At 50.0% G+C, this 21,237-nt stretch overlaps 1 protein-coding gene across 1 annotated transcript in view; it reads right to left on the bottom strand.

The window, feature by feature from the left end:
* The window catches only part of TAF4 (TATA-box binding protein associated factor 4), a 65,320-nt gene continuing 49,143 nt past the window's right edge, over nucleotides 5,061-21,237 (bottom strand). Inside the window, 4 exon segments of the mRNA XM_018057598.1 lie at nucleotides 5,061-6,548; nucleotides 18,869-18,988; nucleotides 19,445-19,501; nucleotides 20,516-20,641. Of these exon segments, the coding sequence (XP_017913087.1) occupies nucleotides 6,381-6,548; nucleotides 18,869-18,988; nucleotides 19,445-19,501; nucleotides 20,516-20,641 (471 nt within the window). The 3' untranslated portion in view covers nucleotides 5,061-6,380.

The raw sequence follows: 21,237 nt of genomic DNA, 5'->3' as shown, positions 1-21,237 counted from the left end.
CCCAGTTGGTAGAGGACCCCCTCCCAAGGGGCAGTCCCTCCCCTCCTCTCAGCGGGGGAGAGGTCCTTGGCCCAGCCAGACTTGGGGACTGTACCTGGCTTCTTGCCCTGGGAAGGGGAGGAGGGGAAGGACCAGGAGAGTGGGAGTGAGAAACGCTTAGACAGCCTCCTTCCAGGGTGGGGTCTGTAACACTGGGGCAGTCTTCGGTCCTTCCCCAACCTCCTAGGAGCTGGTTATCAGGGCCTGGCTGCTTCTGCAGGCCTGGTTGAATTGACAAGTGAAATTCTTGCCACCACCTTGCCCTAGCACCTCCAAAAAAAGCTCACTACTGGGCCTTCAGGCATGGCTTGATCTAGGTGTTCCAAGAGCACCACTCTTTGCCTCTGTACTGGTCTTGGTTTCAGCCATGCTCTCCAGAAGCAGCAGCCAGAGCTGACTTCCTACTCGCCCCCAAACATGTACAGCTCCTTTCTGTAGACTGCCCACAGCCCTCCCTCTGCACCCCTTCCCCTCCTCTCACCTCCTCTGCTCCCCCTCCCTACACCCCCCATCTGCCCCCTCCTCACACCCTCTCTTTTCCTTAGCATGCGCCATCCCACCACCACTGGCTGAAACTACTGCTGCCAGCACCAGCAGTCCCTCAGGGGAGACTCTCCCATCTTTAAAAGGCCCTCCTTCAGCTCCTGCCCCTCTTCCCACACAGTCTGTTCCCAAGCTTATATACCCAGCTCGACCCCCAACTCATCCTCTCTCCACCATCACCCCCTACTCAGCAGCATCCCACCTGCAGGGCATCCCTGGGGGCAGGGCAGCTGCTCACCACTCTCTGGCACTCCTTGCCCCTGGCCTGATGATTAACCGTGTGCTGGCCGGAACCCTCACGTGGCACTGGTGACTCTGCAGCCACAAAAATTGTGCCATGCCCCTGCCCTGGGCGTCACTTCCAGACACCATGGGCCTCCCTGGCCTTCCCTCTGCTGACAGCTCCTCACCTCAGCCCCAGCACCAGCCTCTATTCACCTGAGCTAATGCCCCAGGTTACTGACCACATCAGTATAGTAAGTACCCTACTTACGAATGAGTCCCATTCCGAGAGCACGTTCATAAACCCAATTTGTTCAAATTAGCCTATGTACCCAACTAATACAATCGGCTATATAGTACTGCGCTGTAATAGGTTTACAACACTTTTCACACAAAGAACACATAAAAAACAAACACAAAAAATAAAACTTTTAATCTTACAGGACAGCACCTTGAAAGTACTACAGCTGGCCTATAGAGTCTGGCATCGAGTGAGCAAGCAGGGAGAGTTACTAACTGGAGGAAGGAAAGGAGGTGGGAAATGGTGGAGCCAAAAGATTGTCAACAATAGGAGATGGAGGGTAAGCTGCAGTTTCACTCACATCTGACACTGACAGGACGCACATTAGCATCTTTGAAAGTTCACAACTTGAGGGTTTGTATGTAGGGGACTTCCTGTAGTTCATTCCTTTTACTCCCGGGTAGTACTGCATTGAGGGCTTCCCAGGGGGTGCAGTGGTAAAGAATTCACCTGCCAATGCAGGAGATATGGGTTTAATCCCTGGGTTGGGAAGATCCCCTGGAGTAGGAAATGGCAACCAACTTCAGTATTCTTGCCTGGAGCAGTCCATGGACCGAGGAGCCTGGCAGGCTACAGTCCATGGGTCACAAAGATTCGACCATGACTAAGCTCACACGAAGCACAGCTTTTTCACTGAATATATAACCTCCGGTTTGTATGCATTCACCTTGATGGAGTATGTTTATACAGAAAGAGTGACACAGTTCCTCAGGTGTTCCTGCCATGTCACACAATGACAGCACGTACAAAGTTCCATCTGCCCAGGGCACCCACAATGTGATACCACTGAACTTCACAGTTTGAGCCAATGTGGGCACCTGGTGAAAACTTGCTGTGGTTTTCACGTGCTCCTCTCAGATGACCAGTAATGGTGAACACCGTTCCATTCATGTATTGGCTCACTGGCATGTCTTGACACCTGTCCAAGGGTCTCGCACATTTCTTAATGAGTTGTCTTTTGACTGCTCAGTTGTGAAATTCTATTTATGTATTCTAGACATGAGTCCTCTGTCAGGAGTACACACCACAGATGTCTTCTGGAAGTCCTTGGCTTGGCCTCTCTCTGTCACAAGAGCACCTTTGGATGAGTGGATCTGTAAGTTCCAATTTTCCAGTCTTTTCTCTACAGCTTGTGCCTTCTGTGCTCTTAGAAATCCCTGCCCACTCCCAGGTCACAATGATCTGTGACATCTTTCCCCAGAAGCTTTGTGGCGTTAGCCCCATCTTCAGGCCTGTGGTCCATCTCGAAGCGACGCATGCGGTGTGAGGGTAGTCGAGGTGCGCCTCCCTCATCAGGGATCTGGTTCACACCAGCAGGAGCCTAGTGACCACAACACACGGGTGCATTTCTGGACTCTATTTTGTTCATGGATTCTATCTGTCTTTACACCAATACTGCGCTGTCCTGATGATTTTCTCTCTCCAGAAAGTCACGAAATCCAGGGGTGGAAATTCTCCAGTTTTGTTCCAAACTGTCTTGGCTCTTCTATCCTCTGCAGCTTCTGGAATCAGATTTCAGTTTCTATGAGAACTGCTGGGTTCTGACTGGGATGGCACTGAATCAGTCTGGGCAGAACTGCTGTCTTCACAATACTGGGTCCCCTCCAAGGGCTCTATTTCTCCCTTTAGGTCCTCTTTCATCTGATTTCAATGTAAAGATGTCTAACTGCATATATTCCGAGCTACCCCAATATTTTCAGTGGTGGTGGTAATGTTCTCTTTTGCACTTTCTACCTTTCTGCTTCTGGTGCATGGGAATTACGTTTTATTCTGGATAGTGACCTTGTACTCCAATATCTTACCAAATACACAGCTCAGTTTCAATGTGTTTGTAGATTCTTCAGGGATTTCTGTGCCCGTGAGTGTGTTGCCTAAAGCCCTGCCTTCACCTTCTTCATCTCCAAACCTCATGCTTTCTCTCCTCTGCCTTTCTGCCCAGCTGCCACTGCAGTTCCCTGCGAGATGCACATGGTCAGAACAGACATCCTGGTCATGGTCCTGGCCCAGCCCAACAGCTTTCTATCCCAAGCCCACACAGGAATGAGAGTCGTACTTGAGACAACTGGTAACAATTCTGCTGAGACACCGAGTAGTACCCAGTGCTCACAGGAGGCATAAACACAGACACACGTTTGCCTCTGAGCTGCCGGCCACACCTCTCTCAGGGGTCATTCCTAGGTAGGGAGTGTCAGTCTGCACCTCGGTGAGGCCCTGGGCAAGACGACCAGACCCTATTAGACATACAGGTAAGCTGGAACCAAGGCTGCACCAGCAGAAACGCAAGTACTGCCGCCCTTCACTGACTAAACTAGTTTATCCCAGGGTCAAGAACTTTTCATTGTTCAGCTGCTCATTCATGTCAGACTCTTTGCAACCCATTGACTACAGCATGCCAGGCTTCCCTGTCCTTCACTATCTCCCGGAGTTTGCTCAACCTCATGTCCGTTGAGTCAATGATGCCATCCAACCGTCTCATCCTCTATTGCACCCTTCACCTCCTGCTCTCAATATTTCCCAGCCAAGAACTTAGTGAGAACAAAGTATTAGTCTTGGGGGAGAGTCCAAGTATGACCTCAGTACTCAACCACCTCTGGCATTCTGGTACACAGGGAAGATTGGAAATCATGCCCTGGTGCTTCCTGCTAAGTGTTAGTCACTCAGTCCTGTCTGACCTTTTGTAACCGCATGGGCTTGTAGCCAGCCAGGCTCCTCTGTCCATGGAATTCTCCAGCCAAGAATACCGGAGTGGGTTGCCATTCCCTTCTCCAGGGGATCTTCCCCACCCAAGGATCAAACCCAGGTCTCCTGCATCTCAGGCTGATTCTCTACCGTCTGAGCCACCAGGAAAAGGCTCTAAAAATTCACATCTACCCTTTCATCGCCAGCATCACAGGTGTTATGGGCTGAACTGCCTCCCCGGCCCAAAAAGGATCACGTTGGGGGTCCCAACGCCCCAGGAGCTCAGAACTTGACCTCGGAATGTGACCGGGTCCTCACAGAGGCCATCAAAGCTCAAACGAGGTGACTAGGGCAGGCCCTCACCCAAACGACTGGCATCTTATGAAAGGGAGGGATTTAATCATGTAGAGAGATGTGCACACAGAGAAAACGGCCCAGCAGGCAAAGAGCGACGCTTCCACAAGCCAAGAAACAGCGGCATGCGCACAATCGCCAGGAGCCGGGGAGGCCTGGGCACGCCCTCCATGCCACACTGCCTGCACCCGGGTCTCGACCTCAGCCTCCAGCACGGAGACGACCAACCGCAGTGCTGCGTCACTGGGGAGACCGACACAACATGGGTCAGACTGAGGCTGTAACTTGACAGAAACCCACGGATCTTGAGAGACCCAAAAAACCAGTCAAAATCAACGAGACATGGATAGCAACTGCTATTACACAGACGAGGCCGGCGGCGGCTCTCACGAGACCTGCGCTATCGTGAACTCGCCCCCTCAGAAACCACAGTGCATCGAGGCCAAGCTGTCACTCACAGCCAGACAGGGCGGGGCCTCCAGCGACCACACCCCACCACCACCACCACCACCACCACCACCACCACCACCACCACCACCACCGTGGGTCCGCATCAGGGCTGGGGCCAGGACGCCCACGTGTCCCCACCCCCGCCTTACCTTCCCACTCCCAGGGGCGCCCCAGGCCTCTGCACGGACAACAGCCCAGCGTCCACGCTGCACGAGTCCATCCGTGTCCGAGGAAGAGTGGCCCGGCAGGGAGCAAGGCCTGAGCTCGGCTCCTGGGCCCTCACAGGCGACACCAGGTCTGACTCTGGAGGCAGGTCCTGTCCTCGGAGGTGAGGCTATTTCTACCGGACTCGCTGGGTTATAGACACTGACTCCTAACAAGTGGCTCATAAAGACACACCTCAGCGGAGCCAGAGCTAAATCTCTGGCAGCAGAATCTACAACGGAAAACTGGGAAAAACAGGCAAAACAGATACAGATAAATTTGTTTTTAATAAAGGAGTTAATTTTCTTTCAATCCTATATAAAACAATAGCAATTAAAAACTTCATTTTTGAAAGTAAAATATTTACATATGAACAAGTAACTGTGCAAAATTTACATGAAAAAATGGAAAGACAGGGATTTCCTAAAAGACAAAATAAAAGGTGTAACAGTTTTCAGGTGTCCATAAAAAATACTGATCAGCATTCAGTTCACACGCGCGAATAAAGTCTAACATGAGAATTCACACAGAGAAAGCCAAAGTATTTACAGTCATAAAAGTACTATCAATAGACAATTTAATACAATAACCTCTGAAAATATAAAGAACCAATTAGTATATTTGTAATAAAAAAATAGGTACAAAGAAGGGGCTTTTGCTCTGGACGTCTGTAAAGTGGGCCCACAGCTTGCATACAGTCTCTTAGCAAAATAATTATAGTTACATAGCCATCTTCATGTTATGTGCCAAAAATTATGTACAATTACTGACAAAATACACCAACCATTTTTCAACACTTGATTCACACTGAGAAACAGTCTTTTGATGATTCTTCTCAACTTTGATTTTATTTCATCTAAGTTTTCACTTTTAGCTAAAAAACACAGTGCAAGTAAAATAGATTTATGCTGAAAAGGTTTTCATTTCTTTTAACTTTACAGCTTTACAAACAATAGCAAATAAAATGCATTTGTACAGATGCTGACCACACATTCAGAAGGAGCCACGTCACTGGGGCCCCACGAAGCAGAGAGGGACAAGCCCCGAGGCGCGGGCGGACGGTGGGCTGCCTGCTCCTCGAGGATCCTGAACGGAGGGGCGGGGGAGGGAGGGAGATAAATAGTCTAAAAAATCAGTTTGCTTTGCCAACTGACTAATACAAAAATAAAATAAGTGAAATGAGGTCACTGGCTGTAGACACACACCTACGCAGTAAGCTGGGTTGAACTAAACCAAATGCACAAACGATGTAGAAACCGCTATGAGGTGACAAGAGGGCAGCTAGTTATTTGCTAAACGATTCCATCAGTTTTTATATATGGCTTGTTTGGCAAGAAGGCCACTCAATCAAAGATGAGTTAGGATTTAATTGTCCTGTAAGAGTACCCGCAGGCCTCTGTGTTCTCTGTTACAGAAACATGTTTTCCTCCATACTGAAGAGTTGACTTAGAAACAGGAATATAAAACTGTTCCATTGTAAAGAGGTGGCTGTTTTTTAAACAATATCCCATTTGCTCGTTACAAAAAGGCGTAATCTGCAAATATATAAAAAGTCCCCAGGCGTCTCTGCTAAGAGGCCGCGTCCGTGCTACTTAAGGAATGCTTTGTACAGCAACAGTGAATGGCTTGTCTCGCGTTCATTTTCTAAACAAAATATGAGGTCCCTGAGGTTGACCCGCGTGATCCTTTGCCGCGTGAACTGTCTGGGGGTTCCGACGCCGGAACTGCCTGGGACCGCCGAGCCTGGGCCCGAGCCCTGGTGACGAGAAAGGAGAAGACAGCCGAGTTAGTGGAGCGCAGAGGTAGGCAGGGCCCTCAGCGCTGGAAGGAAGGGGCAACGCCAGGTGCTACCCCAGGACTGCAGGCCTGGGGGCAGCGCACGCTTCCCTATAGGTGTCCCACGGAACCCGGCTATGGAGGAAGCCGGGCCTGGACAGGCTTAGGCCAACTGCTGGAGCCGTGGTGCTCAGCCAGTGCCTAACAGAAGGGGTGAGAGCAGGGGGCACAACCCCACGCCCACCTCCAGGTCTGGTGCGCTCAGGCACACACTGGAAGATGCTAACCCTGCAACTCCCCACAGAGCTCAGACTCTGGCCCCGGGCACAGAAGAAAAACGTGGCGGCTCCTCTGCCCCAAAGGGTCGCAGAACGGCTCCAGGGCTCATGGCTGGCATTGCTGGTGTCCAGGACTCAGGTGGGCTGGCACTGCACCTGCGGTGGCCATGTCACCCCCCACTTCGCCAACAAAGGCACGTTCCCAAAGCCACAAGGTCCAGGCTCGTGGGCTGGGCGGGCTGGCGGTCAGCAAGCTGGGTTGCAGGACTTTTCGGTCACCATGTCGTCTGCGGCCTGGAGGATGCTCCCCACTCCCTTGGGCTGACAGCGGCCTGCATTGCTCGGCGCCCAGTTTGGTCAGCCTGCGGGGGGATCCAGCCGAAGGTGTGAGCTCTGGCTCCTGCCTGCTTGCAGAGCTGGGGTACTGGGTGCCTTCCTGCCGCGTCGCCGCCCCCCCAGCAGCAGCATCCATGATTTCAGCACGTCTGTCACTGTCTCCATCCAACACTCGTGGGCACAAACCACACAACTTCCAACTGGACGAGTCTTGGTTTTCCATTCAGAATGAACAGGAAGTGTCTGTATTCTGATGGTTAAAGTTGCTCATGTGTATTTCAAGTGCAAAACTTACAATGGAACTTTTACAGCGTTTTCTCAAAGTTTAAGAAGGTGGGAGCCATGAGTCCTGTGATGCTGGAGGAGGCCGCAGTGCAGCAAGCGGCCAGCAGGTGGCAGGCGAGGCATCCCATGCGTCTTCTGTTAATTTACGAGTTCCTTACACCCCCCGCCCCCTTCAGAACCTTAATCACCAGTCCGTCCTCCAGACAAGTCCTCTGGTGACTACTTGTCTGTGTTTGAAACAACTATTTAGGTTTTTTTGCCAGTTTTCCCTGAGTCTCCGTAACAGCCTTATAGGAGCATTTTGGGTACAAAACAAACAGCACCCCTGAAAAGGCAATGATGAAAACACACAGCCGAGAGGAACCAGGAAAATGGGAGCTGGCCTGCGCCCGGGGCCCTGTGGGTCTGCACCCTCAACATGGGGGAGCCGGCAGAGGCCAGCGTCTGGAGAGACAGCTGGGAGGGCAGGGAGGCCCCACCTGACCTCGAGGCTCACGGAGAACAAAGCGCTACCTAAACCATGGGCCAGGTGTCTTCTGTGACACTTGTTACAATTCTGGACCATGTTTGATGCTCTTACTTTCAAAATAGTTCAACGACCAAAACCAGCTAGGAGAAGGGTGAGGGCTCACTTCAGGCACAGAATGTAGAGGATGCTGAAACTCAGAAATCAAGGTAAATGACATTTTAATGAAACCTTTTTCAGAAGTCAAAAGTGGCTTCAAACAAGACAAGCAGGCGTTAGCACAGCCCACAGCAGGACTCCACTCCGTGGCCGTGCTGGCCACACTCATCACATCTCAGGCTCCAGTGGTCACGAGGTAGCCACACGTCACTCTTTCGTGGACTTTAACAAGAAGGCTGTGCTCAGAGGCCTCCTGCCTGACACTAAATATAGTCCGATGTCACGGGGTGAGTGCCAGCCTGTGACCGACTGCCTCTGGGGTGTCCTGGCCACAGAAGGTGGCCACAGAAACCCAGTGCCCAGCCTGCAGGAAGCGGCCCTGAGTTGTCAGCAGTGACCTCAGATGACAGAAAACTGCACGGCAGACGCCAGCATCCACTTTCATCAAGAGGCTCAAGCATAGAGGGTGACAGGTTTGTTCTGTTTTGCATTTGCAGGCGGTGGGGTTCAAACACAGCAACCTTGGACCCCAGCTCCCCTCCTGAAAGCACTGTGTGAACTCAACCTGTCCCATTCCAAGACTGTCATGAGATCAATGAAAGGCTATCCCCTCCTGTCTCCTTTGAAGGTAACCTTAACTCTGTCAAAAATGCCACAACCACCTTGACAGGCAACAAGCACTCAATGTGGAAACCAAGTGGAAACAATCACCTTAGCCCCAACCTGCCTGGCTCACTGGTCACTTCCCTCAGGCCCCCAGAGCCAGGCACAACTGGCCATGGCACCTGAGCAGCTGCAGGGACCTGCCATGGGCCCTCACCAAGGTGGCAGAGAGCACCAGCCTCTTGGGGACTGTCTGGGGGAACTCACGTGGGGGACCTTACTGCCACTCCCCCCAGAGCCCCTACAATAGTAGCAAGAGGTCCACACCCATGACAGGGTGTCTGAGGGATGCCCCATGTGCTAGGTGGTGAGTAACATAGGTCAAAGTACCAAGAGCACAGACACCCCCTGGCTCACTCTGGTCCTCTTCACACCAGTGCAATTCCCAAGCTTGTCCACGCCCGAGCACAGGCAGCTGGAGGGCTGCAGAGACCCCCAGCACTTGGCTGAGGAGAGCCAAGGTCACCCCGGTTATCTTCCATCATCTCCCCCAGGGCCACCCAGAAGAGGGAGGGAACACAGCATCCGCACAACATGAAGACCAAGGAGGGGGGGCTGTGCCCCCATGGCTCCAAGCAGCAGACACAGCAGCAAGAGAGTCCTCCTCCCACCAGAACAGGCCGGGGGGTGCCTAAGCGCACACCAAGAAGTGAGGGGGGGAATGCAGGATCCTGCGGACGCCACCAGAGGACCTCAGCCCTCCTCATCAAGACAGACACCAGCTAAGTCACTGGGCTCTGCACAACAATCAGGAGAGGGCGCCATCAGACCACAAACCTTGTCAACACCCACACCACAAATTAACAAGAGGAAGATCAGGAAGTCCACCAAGAACCACCACAAAAAGTCAGAAAATGAAATCCCACACATATCAGGGCCAAATGCAATCTGGAAAAATAAGCAACTACAAGACAATGCTTTCAACAAAAAAATGTACTTACACATTTAAGAGTATGAAAATCACCTTGAATCAAAACCTCAAAATAATAAGGGCAAGATGAATTAAAAGCCAGAAAGAAACGAGAGTTGACTGACTCAAGAAAGAAATGAGAAAAAAAGACAAAATTATCTCATACAAGAATATAAACTGTAAGGTGCTCAGGGGAGAAAAATCTTGAATAAAAATTCATAAGAATTCAGAAGAAAAGCAGAAAAACAGAATAGAAAGGGGACAAAGGAAAAAAAAATTAAAGGGCCAGGAAAACACAGGGTAAAGGAAGACACGAAAGGGGGACATGCACTGAGCCATCAGAGCCCCCAGAGAGGGAGGCAAACGTGAGGGCAGGAGTTTATATAAACCATAATCTGAGGAAACTTTCAAGAAATGGAAACCAGAAAACCAAACCTACATGGACAAGGCAAGTGGGCACCTGGGAAAATTAACCCATAAAATCAACTTTGACGAAGCCTGATAAAACTGTCAGTTTTCCAAGATAAATTAACCTGGAATCAGGCTTTCCCAAACCCATGCTGCTGCTGCTGCTGCTAAGTCACTTCAGTCATGTCCGACTCTATGCGACCCCATAGACAGCAGCCCACCAGGCTCCCCCGTCCCTGGGATTCTCCAGGCAAGAACACTGGAGTGGGTTGCCATTTCCTTCTCCAATGCATCAAAGTGAAAAGTGAAAGTGAAGTCGCTCAGTCGTGTCCGACTCTTCGTGACCCCATGGACTGCAGCCTACCAGGCTCCTTCATCCATGGGATTTTCCAGGCAAGAGGACAGGAGTGGGGTGCCGTTGCTTTCTCCAAACTGAGCCACTAGGGAAACCCATATACAGTAAGCAAGGAAAAGCATTAAAAACATCACTGAAAGCAAGCATGAACCAACATTTTTCTATCCAACCTGACTGCCCTCCACATCAAGGCCACAGGAAAACCGTTTCTACTCACAATATGGCGGGGGACTCTGCACCTGAGCTTGGTGAGAGCTCGGCCACAGGTCAGGGTCATCCCAATGAAAGAGAGCAGAGAATCCACAGCAGAAGGGAGAAATAAGCATTTATAATACAAACGCACAGCTGATGCGACAGCAAAACTGAGGCAGTGGCCAGGAGATGACACCGTGTGCCATGGCGAAACAGAAAGGACTCGACAAAGCGTGAGACGGAAGGGGTCTCAGCACCCTCCGGGGGGGCCGTGTGGCTGCCTGGGGCCGAGGAGAATGCGGACATGAGCTAAGACGCCCAACAGGAGATGCACACGAAAACCTGGGGTAAAGACACCCACACACTTACATACAGAAGTGACCACCAGAGCAGAGACACAAACCTTCCTAAACACAATCATCTCAATTAGGGAGCAAAGACTACACACCACACCAAAACACAGCAACTGTGAACAAAAACAATCATCATAATCCTAAGAGTCTGGGACAGAGTCTGAACCCACACGTCAGCTGTATCAACACAGATGACGGGCTTAACTCGCCTGAGATAGGAAAACACTCGCCAGCGCGACTCAGAAGACAGGATCCCACCGCACACTACACAGAGGTGCACCTACAGGAGGGGCCACAGGCCCAGGGGGAACGGAGGCTCCAGACCAAGGGGAACAGAAGAGCAGGGGAAACAGGCCTGACTGAGGACAAGGAGACACCAAGCCCACGGGGCACAGACAGACACTCTGTGATGCTAAAAATCACAACCGACCATGAAGATACAACACTTACGGATATGCACATATCAAATACCACAGCAGCCCCCAGAAGAGCAAAACCTGCAGGAGATGCGAGGAGATGAAGACCGAGATGCTGACAAGGGTAACTGTGGAGCTCCACATCCAGCACAAAACACACCGGGTGGATGAAGATAAGCCGAGACAGTCGGTATAATCCATGACGTTCTGTAAACCCTATGAGAGCCGATACCCTGTCCTGAGAACGAGCACCCGCAGCGCATTCACAAACACTGAGTATCCCTGCTGCCCAGCAGGTCTGCAAAACTCAACAGCATGCCAACACATGGTCCCACACGTGTCCCAGCTAAAGGAACCACGGCTCCAGGGAGACACAGCCGACCCCTGGAAGACGTGAGGTGAGCAGGAAGACATGAGGTGAGCCTGGAACGTCTGTGCTGCGGGAAGGTGAGAAACCTTCCAAGGGCGGCGGGTTAAGTGAGAGAAGAGAGAAGCCAAGCACAAGGGGCCTGTGGTGACTGAGCAGGGCCAGGACAGGAGACCCCACTGCAGCCCCCGCCGGGACAGAGGCAGGTGAGGAATGGAAGAGGTGGAGCTAGCAGATCCCCCCAACAAAGGCCCAAGGAGCGCCCGCGGCCCCGAGCAGGGAGCAGTGACACCGGCCGGAAGGAACAGTGGTCGGGGGAGCACAGCCGCAGGACTCCCCACAGGACGCTCATGGAGAGAGGAGATGGATTTTCCAGCAGGGACACCTGCAAGCCCAGCTCCCGGATGCCCCCAGCTCCGGAGATGGCCCGCCGAGGGCACAGCATGGCCGGGGCGGCACCCCAGCCACGATGCATCACCTGGATTTCACTGAGAGGAAACTGACAATGCACCCAGAACAGGAGACTGTCCAGCAAACAGCTGACACACACTCTTCAAAGTGTCAGGTCAGGAAAGACAAGGAAGCGCGGAGGGCTACAGAGACCGAACGCCAGGACAGGGCCCTGCAGCATCAGTGGAGAGCAGGAGCCATCAAGTACAGAGGAAATGTGCAAAAGCCACATCTGACTTAAAAAATCCAAACTACACAAAGAAGCCTAAAACCTCAATAACAAGACGATCTTAAAAGGCACCTCACCAAGAAGATATGTAGATAGCAAATAAGCACATGAAGAGATGCTCCACATCGTATGTCATTAGAGAAACGCAAATTAAAGCAGAGAGACCCTACCACACAACCACGAGAAAGGCCGAAACCCAGAAGACCGACAACACGAGCGCTGGTGCGGGTGTGGAGCAGCAGGAACGCTCATTCAGTGCTGGGGGGCGGACGGGAAACAGAGCAGTCACTTGGGCAGACAGTATGGCGGTTTATAGCAAAAGCAAATGTACACTCACTACACAAAACTGTGCCCCTTGGTATTTATCTGAATAAGTTCAAAACTCACACCCACAGAAACCTGTACACAGGTGTTTACAGCAGCTGCATTCATAACTGCCAAAACTCAGCAGCAACCAAGATGCCCTTTGGTAGGTGACGTTTAAGTGAAATGTGCATCTAGGCAATGAAACAGCGCCAAACTGAAGTGTGTTATCAAGCCACGAGAAGACACGGAGGAACCCTGAATACATTCAGGTACGCGAAAGAGGCCAGTAAGAAAAAGTTACATCCTGTCTGGCTTTAACTCTATGACACGGGCAAAGATAGAACTATGGAGTCAGTAAAAAGATCATGGGTTTCCAGGGAGTTGGGGAGGGAGGGATGAACAGGCAGAGCACAGAGGATTTTCAGGGCAGTGAAAATACTGTGTGTGTGACGCTCTGCAGGTGGATACATTAGTACATACATTTGTCCAAAAGCACAGAGTGTACAACACAAGAGTGAGCCCTGATATAAACTGTGGACTCTGAGTGGCGATGGCATGTCAATGCAGGTTAGTCAGCTGTAACAAATGCACCATCTGGTGGGGGCGTGGCTGATGCGGGAGGCTGTGCACGTGGGCAGAGGAGCAGAGGCATCGGGAAAACTGTACTGTATTTGACCGTGAACCGAAAACTGCTCTAAAGTATGAATTTACTTATTTTAAATTGATTCTGAAAAACAAAATCCAGTAATGTCTTGAGTTCACAGTTATCACAGCACTACACTACTTCACATCATGAAGTTGAGTAAGGGGTACACGGAAACTCTACTCTTTATGTAACTTTTCTGCAAGTCTAAAATTGGCTCATAATAAACGTTCTTAAGACATAGCCTTAAGGATATAGTCCTAAACTATAAGAAAAAAATTAAGCATTCTCTCTGATGAAGAAAAGCACTTGAAGGACTTTTTTAAGCTCCAGATTTTGTGTTCATTATCACACACAGAACTCACTTTTCCAAAAGTCCAAAATCAGGCACACCAACAATACATGAAACCACGCCCCCTGGGCCTTCTGTGACATGTCTCCACTGTCTCCTCAAGGTGCTCTATCCCTCCCAACTCCACTCTCCTCCCCACACCCACACCCTCCCCGCTAGTCTCCTTTGTAGATATTTCAATGCCTAAGACAGAACCTAATCAACATGCCCTTCCCCTAGGCCCTCCCCTGCCAGCACAGGGACCCAGCGGCCAGAGTGGTTGTGGGACTGGTTACATTGAACAAAAACAAAAAGAACCAAATATTCTGAGAAGAATGGGAACTTGACGTCTCACTGCCTGTGAAGGGACTCCTAAGGAAGGAAGGGGAGGAGCCTGGAAGCAGCCCTGAGGTCCTAGACTAGAATTTCAGGATGCACTGAAACACGTAGGGTCCTTCTAGATAGACAGAGGCGCACACACGCACACGACTGTGCACAAACACACGTTCCAGTCTCTTGACTGCTGGGGCCTCCGGAGCCTGGGACAGGGACCCTGCGGCAACCAGCACGCACAGAGCTCAGACACTCGTCTCCAAATATCACCCTCCACTGCAGGGAAGCTCCCAGGTGCCACGTGGGGAGGGCAGGGGAGGCACAGTCACCCGGACACCTCTCATGCTTACAGGTTGAGGGCAACGTTTCAAAAGGATATAGAACCAGCTCGAAGAAGCTTCCACTGATCAATCTAGAAACAACGAAAGCATTGATTACACCCCCTGAACACAGCAGGATCCATGTGTCCACACACGGTGATGAGTGGATGGATGGATGGAGGAGGGTGGGAGGGAGGCTCTTCTTCACAGCAGAAGGCAACCAGTAAATGTGGGGGCATGATGGACACACAGCGCCACAGCGTGGCCCCTACCCTGGAGGTCCTGATGCAGCGGGAGCCATGCGTGGGTGCTGAGGCCAGGGGAGGGGTGACAGGGACAGAGCAGTGCGTGACCCTGGACCCCTCCTCACGTAACACTAATAAACACCAAGGGACTAGGCAGCTACACAGAGGGGAAGGCTGCTTTCTTAACCAAGCACTCAGTCACATAATCAAGGCTAAGGTTACCAGCAACAAGAAGTCAATACTGTCGGCCTGATGACATTGAGGCTCGCCCAACAGAACAAGAAGCCTGTCCTCTCTAACACCGTCAGGAATGCAGGCATCAGGCACAGGCTCACAGCACATGTCAGCTGGACACTGCACACGCCCTGGACAGGTGGCGAAGCCCAAGCAGGTCTGGGGACCCTGAGCCATCAGGGTGTGATGTCCTGACTGCGGAGGGGAGGGGGTGCAGTAGTAACGTAAGAGTGTCCAGCATCATCAGCATTTAGGGGTGACGGGATATCCATCAGGAAAAGATCTTGTACACCTCATGTATAATACACAAGTGCATAGGCGTGTATAGAGAAGAGCTGCTGAAATAGCGGTGCTAAGTGTTCAGAACCGAGGATCTGGATATGGAGATTCTCACACTGCTCTTTCCACTTTTCTAAAGACTTGAAACTATTATAAATTAAAAGAAAACATATTGAAAAATGTTAATCAATACTTTCCGGAAAGATGCTGCCAGCGGCATCAGAGGTTTTTAATCTTCCCAAAGGCCAAAGAAAATCCAGAGCAGCTAGGAAGCAAAACCAAACGCCAGCAGGCAACACACAGAACAAAACCAGTGGAGACGAGCTGCACGCAGCCAAGCCTGGAGACTACCTCAAAACTGTGTGGAAGGCTGCCGGGCACCCATGCAGTCTCAAACCCATCGGGTCTTCACCCAGAAGAAGGGCAGGTTCACCGGAGAGCAGCCACGAGACCGGGCTGGTACTCTGCCTGTGACCAGCCAGGGGCCCACACAGAGGGGACTCTGTGAGGAGTGTACTCCTCTGAAGCCGAGCAGGACAGGACAGAGGAGACAAAAAGGTCCAGCTGAGAGTCTAGAGGGGCAGAGCCAAGAATCACAGACAGCACATCTGTCACCACGTGGAAACTATGGAAGAGGAGCTCGGCGAAGCCAGCAAATCTTCAAACTGCCTCCTCCTGAGGTTTAAGACCGCACAGTTCACACGAAAGTGAACCACAAAAAGGCTGAACCCCAGACAAGCTGCCCTAAGGAAAAATGAGAATACGGAGCAGACCACCACCCAGAGAGATAATGGAACACACCAGAAACACAAGAAGAGATCAAAACTACCATGTCTATTTCCAAACAGAGGCACTGAGAAAATGATACGATGCATGAAAGAACAACGTAAATCCGAATCAGCAAAACCTGGAAATGAGCTGACAAAGTCAAGGAAAAATTGGCAGCAGAAGAGAATTTCAGTTGAGAAATGAAGACTACACTAAAAAAGAGCCCAGGAGCAAATAAAACAAGACACTAAGGAAGAAAGAATACAGTGAGGATGACAAAAAGCACCAAACTTTATAATTTAAAGTATTTTAATTTTGTTTTTTAAATATAAATTTATTTATTTTAATTGGAAAAAGCACTAAACTTTTTAAGAGAGAGATTAAAACGATCTAAGTGAACAGGCAAATACTGACGAGAGATATGAAAGACACAACATAAAAATAACAGGAATCTCTGAAGAGGAAAGCAAAAACAAAAACGGCATTCAAGAAGATGTTCCCGAATACAAAAACGTTCGAACTGCATGCTGAACAAACACAACCTCTCCCCAAGAACAACCACCTTTTGAGGGAAAAGAATTCCGTGGGCAACTTCAGGCAAGAAGAGCATATGAAACACAAGAGAAATAAAATCAGACAGTCATCAGACAGACAGCAAACCTTTTACACCAGGGGAAAATATCTAGTGTAACTACGTACTCAAGGAAGAGTCTCAAGCAAAGAAAATGTGAGCCAAGAATTTTATAGCTATCAAAACTGTCGTCAACATGCACAAATCTGGGGAACTCAGCCCCCAGGAAACATCCCAAAAGAATCCAACAGAGAATAAGATTTGGAAAACCAAATGACTAAACAGATACCCACACACACTAGTCAGTATTAACCATCCAGTTACTTATGGAACTAAGATTACCATGAAACAGCCGTGTGACGTAACCAAAACACGCGCAAGTGACAGTCCTTGCTGGAGTACAGCCCACCCGACGTCCTCACTCCCGGTGTCCAGTCAAGATGCCAAGGCCTTTCCTAGGAGTAAGGATCATACCTTATGCAAGACCCACCCTGACCTCAGAGGGAAGGCAAATGTGCTGACTGAGCCCCGCTGGGTGGATTCCCACAGACCCTACTGAACAACAAAGCAAGACACAAAACACACATGTTCAAGATGAGCAGCCAGTTGCTGAACTTAAACAAGCACTGACACTCTTCAGAGGATGATGATACATCGTTCACAATGTCCAGCATGCAAGCAGCAGTGACTAGACATGCAGAGAGACGGGAAGCTGTCACCACAGTTGCAGGGAAGGGCAGTCAACAGAGATCAAGACAAGATGACCCAGATGCTGCATGTGACAAACCGTCAGAGCAGCTTTTACAAAGAGGTTCCAAGGATGACGGGAAAATCTGGCCTCAATAAGGAGCAGACAGGGAAATCTCAGCAAAGAATCAGCAATGATAAAAAAAAAAAAAAAAAAGGATCTAGGCAGAAATCCCAGAGCTGCAAATACGTCAACAAAGGAAAACTTCACTGGACAGGCAAGATGACAGAGAATCTGAAGATAGATCAGCAGAGGTTATCCGGTCTCAAACAGAGAAGAAAGTGATTACAGAAAAACAGGTACAGACTGAGACCCACAGGGCAATATCGGGAGAACTAACAGAGGTATACCTGGGAAACCCCACAGGAAAAGACTGAAACAGAGATAGGTTTGAGAACTAAAGGCCAAAGCGCTGCAAATTTGAGGAGAAACAGTGAGCTACTGACCCAAGAAGCCCAGAGAAACCCCAGCAGAGGACAAGGGAACCAAGTCTAAACAAACAAAGACAGCAGACCTCCAAGAAGCAAGACCGTCATCTTGAAACTCATGACCAACAGGAAACAAGGACTGAAAACCACAGTGGAACCCCGAATACTATGCAACAGCTTCTTTCAGGATGCAGATGGTCACACGTTCATGGCTGTGTTCAGGTCTAGGAAAGAATAAGAGCTCTGTAATTCTGCAGAGCACACTGGGACACCTCCCATCTTCTTGGTGAGCTGGAGCAAGATAACACGGCTAAATGAGAATAGGAGCTCCCTCAGAAAAGAGAGAGAGACCAGCACTAAATCAGGCCTCAGGAGATAGAGAAAATGTAAAGGCAGCTAAAATTCTCAGCATCGCTTATCCCTGTTCGTCTGTCATTCTATTAAATTTAGTTATACATATCTGGATTTGCTTGGCCTATTCAAGAAGATGAGAGAAATTAACTTAAAAAAAACAGAGTTGAAAGAAAAAAACTGTGACTATTCAGGGAAAATTTCATTCAAAATTTTAAGGAGGAAATTCAACCACTTTCAAGTAAACAAAAGCTGAAAGATCCCATCACCAAGCAGACTGCACTACCAGCAACACTAAATGCTGTCCTTCAAGCCAAAGAGAAATACTGCTGATGGAAACCTGGAACTCGAGGAAGGAACACAAAACATCAGAAATGGCAAGTCAGCAGGTAAATGTAAAAGACAACGTTCTCTTTCTTCCTGAGATTCACAACTGGCAGTTTAAAGAAAAAAATCATGATACTTTAAAGGAGGGTTTGTAATTATATATAAAGATACAAGAGCAAACAAAATATGGACCAACAGAACCAGGCCACAGCTTTCCTTCGTGCTGGGATCTGGGCTCACCTCACGTCCACACTCAAGGAGGACAGTCACCTCAAGGAAGGTCACTCTGCTGACTGACTGCCCCGCATGGTCTCCAAAGTCAGCCTAAACCTCACTGTATAAGCTACAGATTTCAAACAGCCTCCTGCAAAGGGATGGCTCAGGTGATACCCACAAATAGGCTGATTTGATATACAGCATCGAATGTAAAACATATTCTGAGGGCGGTGAGACAACATGTAAATGGTGCGAAAGCCTGACTCCCTGGAGGGTGAGCGGGAGGCTGATGCCCGAGGCCCTCCAGCCCCTGTCCCTGCATCCGAGCGGTACCTCTGGTCCCGATCCCGGTCCCGGGGAGTCCACTTTCCTCTTTTTCCGGGGCCCGATAGCGGCTAGTGCTGTGAGGTTGGCATCTCGCTGCCTCATCTGTGCCAGTTCTTGTTGCTGCATCTTTGTTTTGAAAAGCAAACAGAGATTGTCATTTCATGAACCTTTTTCTTACTACAAGAAGAAAGTAGTAAGTCTGTCTTTCTTACAGACACCAAAGGGTTTTCCATATTTTTCTAAATTAAATTTTTAGTTTGTTTTTTTTAAACAGTAAGCATATTTTACAATCAAAAAAGTAGTAAAGCAATAATAAAAAAATTTTTTTAAAGCTCAGAAAACATGAGCAAATTTTGAGAGTATAGAGATCGGATACCCTGAATGAGAAATTACCATGACATGTAAAAGCAGGACACAAGTGGTTTGCACAGGCAAACACCTGGAGAGGTGTCAGTCGCTACGTGGAGGCCAATGCAGGTATGCCATCACTTCCTCAGCCCCTCTCTCACCCATCAGCGCTCAGGCTGAATACAAACACACTTTCCAGTGTGCCATGCAGGTTCCTGGACTAGAAAAGCTTACCTCCTTTGCCTTCTGTTTCAACCTTAACTGTTCTGGATCTTCTTGTCTGGATCGAGACTATTTTTTCAAACAGGTAAAAAAGAAAAATAAGTTATGACCTAAACATTTCTCATCTGACAAACATGTTATCTTATTCGTGACATAACAAAATCTAAGTCTTACAACAGAAAACGTCAAATTTTTTAAATGCTTCTGGCCAAAAGATGAAAATTTATCATCACAAAAAACAAACATTTTTGAGAAAATCAATACCACCTGGACAGAAGAACCATCATGTGGCCTGTGGCAGGTCTGCCAACTGCAGAATCTGATGTGATATGGCATGAGGATGGTGGCTGCAGGGCTCCGCTCAGCTAGGGGACCTGCCCACACAGTGAGTGGCCGCTGCTGTTGGAATGTTCCCTGTCCCATGCACCATGTCATGAGGTCACCCTCAAATACTGCTCGGGCTCCGGGACACCCCAAGCATGTGTATGAGCACTCGGGCTCTGGGACATCCCGAGCGTGTGTGTGAGTGCTCGGGCTACTGGACACCCCGAACGTGTGTGTGAGCACTTGGGCTACTGGACACCCTGAGCGTGTGTGTGAGCGCTCCGGCTCCCGGACACCCTGAGCGTGTGTGTGAGTGCACGGGCTCCCAGACACCCCGAACATGTGTGTGAGCGCTCCGGCTCCCGGACACCCCAAGCGTGTGTGTGAGCGCTCAGGCTCCGGGACACCCCGAACGTGTGTGTGAGCGCTCGGGCTCCTGGACACCCTGAGCATGTGTGTGAACGCTTGGGCTACCGGACACCCCGAGCGTGTGTGTGAGAGCTCCGGCTCGCAGACACCCCGAGCGTGTGTGTGAGCGCTTGGGCTACCGGACACCCCGAGCGTGTGTGAGTGCTCCTGGACACCCCGAGCGTGTGTGTGAGTGCTTCTGCTACTGGACACCCCGAGTGTGTGTGTGAGTGCTCAGGCTCCCAGATACCCCGAGTGTGTATGTGAGCACTCCGGCTCCCGGACACCCCGAGCGTGTGTGTGAGCACTCAGGATGGAGATGGGAAAACTGAGTGAGCCGCAAGCACTTGCCTTTGCTGCCCGCATTAAGATCTCTCTTTCCTGTTCGTCTTTTCTCTGTTTTTCAATTTGATCAAGCTGTTCAAAAAATTTGAGCTGAGCCCGGACATCACTTGCCTGTTCGTATCTGTCATCATCCTACAAAAAAGTGAAAACACTGTCATAAACTTGGGAGCCCAGCCAGACAGTCAGCGTACCGCTTCCGGCCTCCCTTGGCCCAATCCCCAGGCTGGTGCACAGACTCCAACGTCCCCCCTCCACCTCCCAGCTCCACATCTGATAAGTGCTCTGGACGCTCACATGCCATCACAGGTGAGTCTCCTTGGGGCTCACAGGGAAGTTTCCATTTTACACACTTTGGCCATCACTCTTTTTTTTTTTGGTGCCGAAATCCAGGACCGAACATCACTTGATTTTTTTTTTTTTTAAGTGACAGCTAAAATTTTTATAGTAACATAAAAAAAATTTTTTTTAAAGCAAATGGCTACACGCTTTTATTCCAAACGCTGCTCTGAAGGCAGTGCCTGGTAGGGCTCGGCAGGCACCTGGCTGCTCCACGGTGCCCTGAAAGTGGACCTCCACAGAACAAAACGGAGTGCTGTTCCAAGTCACAGGTGGGCGGGATCCCCTCGGCTCTACAGGGACAGCTGGGGCCTCAGGTGCAAGGATTCCAGGGGAGTGGGGAGAATGGGTGGAACACTCCACCCACTGCAGATCAGCTCTTTAACCCAGAG

This window comes from Capra hircus, chromosome 13 (genome assembly GCF_001704415.2).
Source record: "Capra hircus breed San Clemente chromosome 13, ASM170441v1, whole genome shotgun sequence".
In the NCBI taxonomy this organism is placed as follows: domain Eukaryota; kingdom Metazoa; phylum Chordata; class Mammalia; order Artiodactyla; family Bovidae; genus Capra; species Capra hircus.
The sequence above is the reverse complement of the archived record's forward strand: the minus strand, read 5'-3'. Positions and strand labels throughout refer to the sequence as shown.